At 36.9% G+C, this 12,240-nt stretch overlaps 1 protein-coding gene across 31 annotated transcripts in view; it reads right to left on the reverse strand.

The window, feature by feature from the left end:
- The window catches only part of LOC105426103 (zinc finger Y-chromosomal protein-like), a 58,402-nt gene extending 46,682 nt beyond the window's left edge, over positions 1–11,720 (reverse strand). For 8 of the 31 annotated variants that reach the window (XM_089083917.1, XM_089083931.1, XM_025217986.2 and 5 more), the window contains exons 1-4: positions 10,954–11,713; positions 9,881–10,048; positions 9,051–9,396; positions 8,744–8,927 (exon numbers count right to left, since the gene is read on the reverse strand). In XM_089083917.1, the coding sequence (XP_088940043.1) occupies positions 8,744–8,927; positions 9,051–9,396; positions 9,881–10,048; positions 10,954–11,085 (830 nt within the window). In that variant the 5' untranslated portion in view covers positions 11,086–11,713. Of the gene's footprint in view, positions 1–340; positions 1,539–2,018; positions 5,725–8,743; positions 8,928–9,050; positions 9,397–9,880; positions 10,049–10,131; positions 10,595–10,953 lie in introns of those variants that run through there. The other 23 variants (XM_089083922.1, XM_089083924.1, XM_089083929.1 and 20 more) reach the window with 14 other exon arrangements.
- Between the last annotated feature and the right edge of the window lie 520 nt (positions 11,721–12,240).

The following is a 12,240-nucleotide window of genomic DNA, read 5'->3' on the forward strand; positions in this document are numbered from 1 at the left end:
CTTTGATAAAATCAAAAGAAACGAATCATGAATCGCCCGCATCGCATAGTCTAATGTTAGTCTCAATTCGATAAAATACCTGTTCATATTTCAACAAATCGATACATATTACAAGCATATTCTTTATCTAATTTAATATAGCGTAAAAGAGATATCACTACAAAAAAGCGAGTCCGCCTTACAATATGCTTCCACCAGTTACCCTGTAGGATTTGAAAGCCTATCGATCTATAGTATAGATTGCGAAGTACCTAGCAGTCATTTTCTCTGTATGTTGCGCGCAAATATCACCTATATATATACTGATGAAATGTAAAAAAAGCAAAACAAAGACTTGTGATTATGAAAAAAATATGATATCTATTTCAGCAATCAATTGTTCTAATTACATCATTACAGTGACGGATTCAAATTGCATTGGATCATCTTCGGATTGAGGTTCCAAGCTTGGTGGCTGTTGCACCTCCTGTTGTTGCCGTTGTTGAGCGTTCTGTTTCGCGTGCGTTTTTAAGTGCGAGTTCAGCATAGTTTTCGAGGCGAACGACTTATGACAGCACGTGCAGGGATAAGGTCGGTCACCCGTGTGACCCCGTAAATGCACCACCAGTGTAGTTCGTTGGGTAAATCTTTTGTTGCAGTGGACGCACTGATGTGGCTTCTCGCCTGTATGCGTGCGACGATGCACGCTCAGGTAGTTCTGCGAGATAAAGCCCTTGCCGCAAACGTCGCAGACATGAGGTTTTTCACCGGTATGCTTCCGCAGATGCACCGCCAGGTAAGTCTTGCTAGACACAGACTTGCTACATATCGGACAGACGTACTCGTTTTGTGGCTCTACGTTACCATGAGTTTTCATATGCACCAACAACACCTGCTTCCGAGAGAAACGCTTGTTGCACAGCTCGCAGTGGTGCTTCCTTTGCGGCGCCACGTAGTCCGGTTGGTGTAACTTCGCATGCAACCGTAAACCTTGACGATAGCGAAATGTGGCGTTGCATATGTCGCACTGAAACTGCTTCTCCTGCGTGTGCGACAACAGATGCACCTGGCAATTGCTCTTGTTCTGGAATTCTTCGCCACACACCTCGCATTGGTACTTATAATCGGACACGTGACAGTGCTCATGGGCGATCAGGCTTTCCCTGTCCGAGGTCACGTAGTCGCAACTGTCGCAGCTAAAATATTCCTCGGAAACGTGCTCCTTCTGATGCTCGTGCAATTCCGGCGTCGTCATAAAGCTGCAACCGCAATGCTCGCAGACCAACTGCTCGTCCTCCTGCTGCCTTGTCTCTTCCTCCGAATAGGACTCGTGCGTCTCTAGATGCGAATTAAGAGCCTGATCGGAGGTGAAACAATCACCACAAAATTCACATTGCAGAACGCGCTTCTGAACGAGTCTTCTGATATTCGATGGTACCTTCGCGTTCGACTCGGTTAAAAGCTGCCTGTAATCCTGGGTCAGGATGATCTGCGTGATTTTACTGGACCCGCATTGCTGCTGATCCTGAGGCAGCACCGTGAGTTTTGACACAAAATATCTGGAAAGAAGAGAGACACAAACGGGAGTGAATCAGTGCTCATTCCTAACTGCCTGTTTCGTTCTTTATCGTTGCCTTAATCAGGGCCTTACGAGATATTTACGAATTATTTACAGGGACGATCTGCTGGATAACTCGTACTCGATCGTATGGAAGATGGGTAGTGTCAATAAAGCACCTTATTTTGAATTGTATTATTCTCTTTATTATGTAACCGTCTTGCCTTCTACCTTTCCTCGATGCCCTATCACAAAATGCTTAAACAATGCATTGCGAACGGACACCGTCGTCTTTTGCTTTGTTTGTTGTACTTGCAGCTTGTTTATGACCTTCTAGCAACACAATATGCGACTACAAAATACTACTTATACTCTATATTCACTTAATACTAATAGGTATGTCGTGTTCGTATATTGTGTTTTTTAAAATTGTGGATGGCTTAACAATAATCATATTAATAATCGTATCATTTTTTTTCCCTTTCTTTTGGTGCACTATCTTACTATTTATTGCTTACAATATATACAGAATGTTGCATTACTATCATACGAGGCATAAATTTATATGTATTTAGATCTTGACAAATTTTGAATTTTTTGCTATGGTAAAGTTTAAATGAAAAATAAAATCAATCAGCTCTTCATAATTTTTAATATTAAATATAATGTCAAATATCAATAACATATTAAATTAAAAATTCATGTTAATTATATTAAACATGTCAATTATATTAAAATTATATTAAACATGTTGTACATTACACCGTTTAATATGTCTTAAATCTTAAAGTCTAATTAAGACTCCAAGTGGCTCTTATTGACTTTTATCTGTATCAATTTAAGACTTGTGACTTTCAATTATTTTTATTTAAAAATAATTCATTCATGATTGAAAAAAATGTTCTAGAATATAAACACTCTGTATAACCTTTGTATTTATGATTTCTCTCAGTATTTTTTGCTATAGATTTATAATCTAATTTATTTAATACTTTAATATATTATATAACTTTATTACAAAATAATTACTTATTTCATAAATTAGAGAGTACAAAATAAATATTTCGTTCTTTTTTTTCTATAGCTAAAGAAAAAGCCAAGAATTTATTAACTTTAATTAATTAATGCAATTAATAAAATATCTCTTGTTATTATTTTATATTATTTTGTCAATATATAAATTATGATTGAATATTAATAATTCAGTCTACATTTCCAAAATTTAAATTAATAATAAATTAACATCGAAAAATGTCGAATATAAGCGATCAATTGTTAAAGAGTAGTGCAAATTCGTTATTTGCATTTGTGCTTTTTACTGATAATATATATGTTCAATTATAAAAAAATATTAAAAAATTATGTAAAACAATAGAATTATTTAAAACTTTAATATTTCTTTAAACTAATATTTGCTTCTATTTAAATTTTAATACCGAATAAATAAAGTAGTGATAATTTTAAGTATAAAATCTATTTGCGTTTAAAATTTCGGTAAATTAAATAGCTTTAAATATTAATAAAATTGAAAAATTTTTTTTTATAAATTTAAATAAATACGTGCATATAAGTTTTTTGATATAAATAAGTTACATAATCATAATTCATAAAAACAAATAATAAATATTTTATAATAGATTAATGTGCATGTATTTAAATAAAATAAATCGAAATTGTTAGATATTTAACGCATTAAAAAAATTGTGTAAATATTAAATATTGCTATTAGAATATTTTACATGATGTGATGTTTTTACCAAAAATATTGTCAATTTTATATAAATATATCTAAACATATAAAGTGCACAAATTTGTGAAAAACAATTTAATAAAAATTATATTTAAAAAATATATATTTATGAAATAATATAAGAAATTTAAAGCCGTTACATCATTATTTTATCAATTTATTCTACCTTCGAGTTGCGCATAACTTCCAAGACTAAATCTAAATATTTAAGCGTCTTCATACTTACATGTCACGTTTACATAATTGATATTACACATGCTACCCTGTCTTTCATCTTATATTAATTAAAGGCACCTGAATTCAGTTAAACATTATGATTGAAATCAATTGCTGCGTTTTATAGAATAACAATCGGACAATTCAACATAATTAAAAATTTAATGTCAAATGTGAAGTACAAAAATAATTGTTCATTTATTTTCAAATTATTTTTAATTTTATTATTTTTCTTTTATTTTTCTCATAGACAAAACAAAATTTTAAAAATTTAGAATTTTTTTTTCTTTTAGGCACTTTTTTCATATTGATGCGCAGGTACTAACTTCTCTTACTAAAAACTGAATTGCGTCATATCATCTTTCATTTAAAAGGACAGAAAGTTTCGCGCCATTTTCATTAATATTAACATTAGTCTAAATACTTTGTATAATATACAAACAATATCACAGTGATGACAACATTTATGATTACAGCATATAATTGTTCGCTTATTTTTATTGTAGTTTTGATTTGATCGATCGTTAAATATATTTTATCCGAAACTATATACGAAATTGTATATTATCACGTTTACGTATTCATAAAAAAATTAATTTACACATTTTAATTTATTCGATATATTAAATCGACTTATTTATTATAATGTGATAGTAACTTGAGTAATTTTAGGCACTTAGACATCAACACTCTACAATTCTCGATTATTATTAATTTCCAATCCCATATTAAATTTCAATTTTTGTTTCATTTAGACTTTTTTTTACTCAGCACAATACCTATGCTTTTGAAAAATTATACATATTGATTATTAAAATGTTTCAATGGATAATGATAAAAATGTCGAATACTTTTAATCTTTTTCTTGAGATTTTTTTTTTTTTTTCTTTAATTCTACCGCACAACTTTTAATTAGAAAATTTTTTAGTATTCAGTACTTTTCCTCTAGAATGTTGATGAAATATTAAACTTTGAGATCAAATAAGAATATTATCTTTTCTAGAACATTCACGAAACCTGAAATTTAATCGCGCCCGGCCAAGATCCTATCGATCCTATCGATCGATCTTGGTCGGCTCAATGCTTCTTCATGTGATTAAGCATAATCGTTCGCGTGACAAACCCTTTTCCACATAACGTGCAGGTGTACGGACGCTCCCCCGTATGATAACGACGATGTACGGTGAGCGTCGACGCCTGCGTGAACGATTTGCCACACATAGCGCAGAGATACGGCCTCTCGCCGGTGTGGATGCGTTGATGCACCACGTAATATTTGCGATGCGTGAAGCCCTTGCCGCACACGTCACAGACCAACGGTCGCGACCTGTGGACCGCCTTGTGCGTGGTCAACGATTCGGCGGTCGTAAATTGCTTAGAGCACGAGTCGCAGGGATAAGAAGGCATGGACTTTGCGGGACCACCGCTGGTGCCGGTGGTGCCGCCGCCGCCGCCGCCGCTGCCGCTGCCGCCGATTACGCCAAGATTGCCGGTCACCATCGGATCGACGGACGACGGCATCGCGTTGGTACCAGCGACTATCCGATTGTCGTTACTCGTCGGCGTTACTCTGTGGGTTTTCGCGTGATGATTGTACAAGTTGCGCGTCTCGAAGCGCATCAGGCACCTCGAGCAGGAATAGGGTTTCTCCTGGCCGACCTCCTGGTGCATTCTCCGGTGACGTTCCAGTAGCGTGCGATACCGAAAGCTAGCCTGGCAGAGATCGCAGGCGAACGTTTTCTCCACGTTGCCGACGGGCGACGCGAGACTGGTGGAGGTCGAGGCGCACGTCGGCACGGACGCGGAGTGCGTGACCTCGTGCATCCTCAGGTGATTCAGAGCAATGAAAGTACACGAGCAGATCGCGCACGAGTACCTCGGCTGATTCTCGATACCGTGCTCGTACTCCGGCCGCGCGGCGTGACTGGTTCGCATGTGGTAGTTTAGCTTAAGGGCGCTTCGAAATTCCAGCCCGCACGTGGGACACGGATAGGACTCGGGAAAGATCTGCATCTGATCGAGCAGAGACTGTTCCGGGCATACGGACTGAAAATGCGGGGGGAGCAACGTCGACGATAGCATCGACGATTGATTCGAGAATATCGAGTTGGTCTGTAGGAGATTACAATTGACGGACATGCCGGCCTCCCCGATCTCGGGCGAGGGCGAGAGAATCTGGCGCAGCATCCCCGACAAGCCGCCGAAGGTCTCGCCTCCTTCCCTGAAATTGACAAAACCCAAGGACATTGCAACGGAGAACGACCCGTGGGCACACACAGCTTTTGTCTTTTGAGTCTGCTTTTTGTGATTATTGTGATTATTACAAATATATCTTGCATACAGGCAGTGATGAGAGAAAAAGAAAGAGAGGAAGAGAGAGAGAGAGAGAGAGAGAGAGAGATAGTCGAAAAAAGATAGAGATCTTATGCTTATGTGAGTGCTGCAAGGTGGCCGGTGCAAGGTGCTTGGGCATTGCTGGCATCCCTCTCGAAACACAGCAATAATAACGTGTTAACAAGAGCGCACGTGCGAATCGAAAAAGTCGTCGTGATTGTCGTCAAGTCAAACAACTTTGGAAGTTTCATTATCATCCGTTACGTGAAACAATATCCATCAAGCTTTCCGAATTCATAAATCTTATAGAGTATTTAAATAGTATTCGACGAATAAGATAGAATACGATATAAAATTGACCTATTAATTACGATTAATTACGGAATTATCTTGTAAAACTTAGTTCTTTATCCTTACAATTGTTAATAATTACTATCGTTTAAATTATAATTAAAAATATATATATATATACATAAAAACTGGATATATTAGATATCTCCTAATATACGATACAGCAGAAAGGAAAAATAAAGATCAAGCCATAAAACTTGGCAAAAGAGTTTGAGAAAAGCAAATTTTTACTCAAAAGATCACTAATGACTTGGAATAGAACATGTTAAAACTCAAATTAAATCACAGGTATAGAAAAATCTCACCTTCATAAATAATCCATGATAAGGCATCTTCTTCTCATTTGCAGTAAAACGGAGCATGATTTTTCACGCACGTGTTCATATTCAACACATTTCAACATTTAACGTACCATAGGTACGTAATATGCAGATCAAAATAAAAATGCAGAATTGCAATAAGAATAGCAGAGGAAAAAATCAAATGTATTATTCAGTCCTTCAGAATGAAAAGTGACAATCTATGAAAACTTGATGCGAGAGCGTAAAAAACTCCTTTTACAAACTTTCATACATCAAATATCCATAGATATATATTCAGAATTGAATAATATAATTTTTTCCTTTACAAAAAGCATTTCAAAAATTCATATATGATAATAAAATGACATACGCGAAAATTACGCATATGTCAATGCTGCAGCCAATTTGAGGCGCAATTAAACGCGTAACAATTCCAATATAAATTTCATTTCGAATGTAAAAGCCGGCGCAGTTATTAAACCTGGCTCATTCGCTAAAATAAATTATTCCTCGCGATACAGTTTTCGTATTTATGGAAGCGCGCAAAATGGTACGCGCAATCCAAACGACATGCGTGATAGACTATAACACGTAATGCCTCGGGATTTGCAAAAGAATCGTGTTAGACACCAAAATTGGTCTAAAGATAATGTCGCAGATAATGTTGCAAATTCGCACCGACATTATTCATACGAATCGGCGATATTTCACTTTTGCATATAACACGAGAGATAGAGTCTACGAGTAAAAATAGAATATAGAATGTAGAAAAGATGATACTCGCCTTTGTGTTTACATGCGAAAAATCCTCTTCTCGGCAGTCTCATAATGTGGACGGTATTTTTCTTTCATTTCACAGAAATCTTCAAATTGGAAGAAATACGATCCTTCATCTTCTTCAATATCGACGTTATTAACAATTGTTAACCGATTTCTCGGTTATATAACACTACGCAATTTATTGTATCATCCGGAGAATCTTACCGGATACGCAAAATTTTTACTAATGATCTCATGGGAGATACATACGTATCTTTTTACGTCAATTAAAAGATAGTTCTTAAGATTAGTCGCAACATTAATATAGTAAATACAGTGTCCTGGCAATCGCAAAGCGCAGGCGTCGGAAAGCACGAAGATCATAAACCAGAAAATGGTAGATATATGTTGCATCATTTGAAATATCTATCGTCTGTGATTTTTGAATCGGCCGAATATCGGTCATGTGCGGCATTTAGTGCCATCACGTAAGCGTGGGAATATTAATATCGACAACACGTAAACATTTTGTTTCTGAATGGACAGAGAGATCAGGCTGGTTTCTTTCAGGCATCGTTATTGCTAGGCAATAAATCAATTTCTTTTTCTTTTACATCACGTATGTGGATAATCCAGAGAAATCCCTCTATCCATTTTATTGCACATATAAATATAAATAATATCTAACATAAAATTCATTTCGATTTACGATATAAAATTGATATCAAATATTAATTTTACGAAAGATATTAGACATCAGAAAATTAATGCCAAAACCGTGTTTCATCAAAATGAACTCTATGTACATGCTATCACATGTAAAAGTAACGAGGTGCTTAGCAATTTGCATTTTAAATTGAACAATAGCGTAATATGTCTCTTTTGTAGAAATGAATTATAAAACCATTTAAAAATAATGCAAATATAATTTATTATATAAGATATATTTATATAAATTGCTAAACACCTAGGGCCAAAGATGGTTGTGGAGTGTGTTCTAACTTACCTTGTGTTTACCTGCGTTTTACATTCATAAAAATCAAAACTCATATGTAGCGATTCTCTATTTCATATTTTTATTTCTATCTGTAAATTCAATCATTATTTTCTTCCAGATTTATTTTTACATTTGTATAAATATGCCGAACGAATAAGAGTCTTTTAAAGCAAAACACTATATTCTCAGATATCAGATATCGATTTCTTCAGAAATAAACATATTATAATGCAATTAATAACTTATGTTTGCATCATTTAAACTATTTTCTCAAAGTAATTTGTTATTGCACAATACGTTATTAAAATTTATTCCATTCATACGCATCGCTGATTTCATTCAAGATTAAGCAATTTCATTCATCTTGAAACTCAAATTTATGGAATGATAAGATCAGATAAAATCAATCCGATTGTTCACGTGTGATTGTTTCTGTTTGTGCCACAACAAATGACACCTTTGGCCCTCGAACAGTAAAGTAAGAATAGAAAACTCACCCAGTTTTTGGATCCACATCCGCTGCTTGAGGCATTACCATCTCGGGCATATCGGCAATTTTCTGCTGTTGAAGTCCGGATGGGCCAGCTTCATCACATGCCAGGGAAACATTAACAAACGTTGTAGGCTCAATAGTTCTACTATTATTAGGATCTTCTTCACTTTCTTCTTTAATAGGTAGGCCTTTAACAGAATAGCAAGTTTTCTCGTTTTTTCACTATACTTTTTTTAAGCTACTGGCCTAATAATTAAATATTCAATTTCAAACAAATATTCAAGGGTGTGATATATAGCGCAAATATGTACCTTCATCTCCATCGCATTCATCATCCGAGTTTTCCTCTTCTTCACTGCTTTCCTCTTCCTCTTCTTGTTGCGTAGGCGCCTCTGTTTGATTCTGCGTAATTTGGTCATGTGTCGTTTGTTGTGTGCTTGGTCCAGCTACTGATTGGACATTTTGTACAGAGCTACCACTGTTGTCCATAGGAACTGAGGTTATTTGTTGCTGAGTATTGCTCGGCATCATCATGGGCATACTCAGGCCCATGTTGTCCATCATACCCATATTCATATTGTTCTGATGTTCGCTTATTTGTTGCATCACAGTACCATCTAACCTGTTCTCGTTGCTCTGTTCTGGCTTCATTCCATTCTAAAATTTAACAGAAAACAAAATGTAAATAAAATTTTTACATTTTTCAAGAATTGAAAGATTTTAATAAATTAAAAATATAAAAATTTTAAATATTTTGTTTTCTAATCAAAATAATCTAAACTTTATCCTTTAAATTATTAATTATGTCACATATTTGATATAAGATTTATACTTTATACTTTATATAAAACTAAATTTATTAAATAATGCAAATAAAAAAATTAAATTAGAAAATATTAAATATTTGAAATAACTTACAATAGAACGAATAATATGCAAAATATTCTGATTACTAGCTACTAATCTAATTACTAGCTTTCTCATTGCTAAGGTAAACATAGACAAAAGAAAAAACAAACAATTGATAATCTGCAAGTTATATAATTTTAAAGACATTTTCAAAACTGTACAGGGTGTACATTAATTTTTTTTACACGATTGAGAAAAAGAAATAGGTAATAAAGTAGAAAATAATAATTACCGGATTGAGCACATTGTAACCCTGTTTGTCTTCCATGTTTACTTCTCCCAGCCATTGCAGCAATTGTTTTTCGGCGTTTGCTGTCGTATGCCAAAATTGATAACATAATTCTATTTTATACACACAGTCATCGCATATCTTTTTAGGTAATTTGTCTTCCTTGTTCACCTATAACCATAAAAAAAAATTCATAAGTCTCTGAAGACTTCATCACTCATATAACAAACCTTAAAATTTATCTATATTATTACAATATATTAAAATTACTCCCGTGTGAGTGATCAGTAAAATTTATGAATGAATATTAGTCTTAATAATCTCGAATAGAATCGTTGCGCCACAAAAATCATCGCTCGGCGAAGCAAGAGGAACGCAAGAGACGCCATTAAATCGTCCGTGACGAGTGAGAAGGCAACGACCAATGCACGCGTGATAGCGTTTATTTATTTTAGAATCTGAACGCGGAACTGCGGCTTAATTCGCATGAATCGTGCGATCCCGTATACATCGACGTGAGAGATCTACAAATAAAACGCGAAGATATCGATCCGAGACGCTCGGCAAGTTACGCGCTTCGTGAGAGTGGACAATAATGTCGGCGGCAAGATGTCGAAAAACATTAGTGGCCGAGGCCAATTTCGGCAGAGCGTGCAAAATGCAAACGAGCGATTCCGTCGGGTGCCGTTCCTGATGCGGAACGGAAACAACGTTATCGGGTTGCGACGCGATCGAGTCAAGGCATATTCTTATTGAACGGCAACAAGCGTGCATAGGAATAAAAAAAAAAAGCGCGGCAAAAGTCCATCGGGCAATTAGTGGCATCACAAAGGCCAGATGAGGGACGAGATTGGAATGGTACACGCCGCGCGACAAGCGGCGTCGTATCGTACCACTTCGATACACCTCGTAGCCTTCTCTTCAGGTCTACAGAGCGATTCAGAATACGCTCGAGGTGCGACGAGACTCTCCCGAGGAATGTCTCGTCCACGAGACGACCCGTGAGGAAGCACGCAAGATGGCGGATCGTCGTGGCCGCCTCGGTCGGACCGCGAATGGCGTAGTTAGCTTCTTACCTTGACCGGCAAACAGGCGGTGATCTTGAGGAAGATCTGCCGCGCGTCTCCCTCGCCCTCGAAAATCGGCACGGAGACGCGATCCTTCACGAGACACAGCCGGCACAGATCCAGGTAGTCGAGGGAGGACATTCTACCGCGTGAAACGCCAGCTTCGAGACGCAAAGCCGCGCCCGTCGAGCGCGTAGGTACGCCGTTCCCTGCGAATTCGAAGAGAGGCCCCGCGTCGTTTCACTACGCGTCGATTCCTAATCGTGGTTCGGCCGAGTCCGGCGCGTCCCGGCCGTCCTCGGCGTGGCTCGGCCGGCGTCGGCGCACCTCGGCCGCCGTCGACGCGCCTCGGCGATCCCCGTGACGGCTCGGCAGCCGCGTTCGCGTATCGATCGGCTCGGACCGAAGCCAACCGCCTTCACACACGACAGTCCCGGACGGCGCGAAGGTTCTCATCGATCGATGCGAGAGAACGGATTTCTCTCGAAAATCGAATGTTTGGCTCCAGAAACTCACTCCGCTTGTCTCCTCTCGTTCTTTTTCTCTCTCTTTCCTTTCCTTTCAATTATTATATATTCGAAGTCTTGAACGGGACCGCGTGATTCGAGTCATTTCGAATCGCGGTTCGGGCAAAATAATGGAATTTATTTTATTCACGATCGAATTGAAACGCACATGATTGCGTAGCGATATAAGGAAGAGTCACATTCGGATAGATATTTGCTCCGTAAATTTAGCTTTGAATTCGCGACGCCGATTGATTGATCGGGTAGGTGACTAAGAAAGGTCGCCGGAGTACATGCTATGAAGTTTTCATGCTCAATTACTCCCACTTTAGTCAGATGTTCAACGACGCATGATCAAATCGTACAACCGTCTATCAGCAAACAACGAAGAGAATAGCAGAGAAAATGTTGACGTATATTCATTGATTCGTACTCTGCTCTTTGTCTCCGTTGCGTGACGCACGAATTATGCATAAATTGAATTTGCTCGTGCAATGTTTTACGAGAACAATTGCTACTTAATTAATTGACGTTAAATTATGAAGAATCGCAAATAAGGAGCCGAAATAAATTTGGATCAAACGTCGCGTCTTTTAAATGCGACAAATATAATCAATTTATTCGCGCTCGAAAAAAATCGAGGAATATAATTAAATAAGGAGAATTGCAAATTTACATAAAAAATATGTTTTTCCTTTAACATTTTTCAGTAAAAAGGAAGCCTTCGTCTAAAATATTTTAAAGTCTTCCGAATTGAAATTTACGATACGATACTGCATGAAATAAAAGT

Source organism: Pogonomyrmex barbatus, unplaced genomic scaffold (genome assembly GCF_055798465.1).
Source record: "Pogonomyrmex barbatus isolate J1 unplaced genomic scaffold, ASM5579846v1 scaffold8, whole genome shotgun sequence".
Classification (NCBI taxonomy): domain Eukaryota; kingdom Metazoa; phylum Arthropoda; class Insecta; order Hymenoptera; family Formicidae; genus Pogonomyrmex; species Pogonomyrmex barbatus.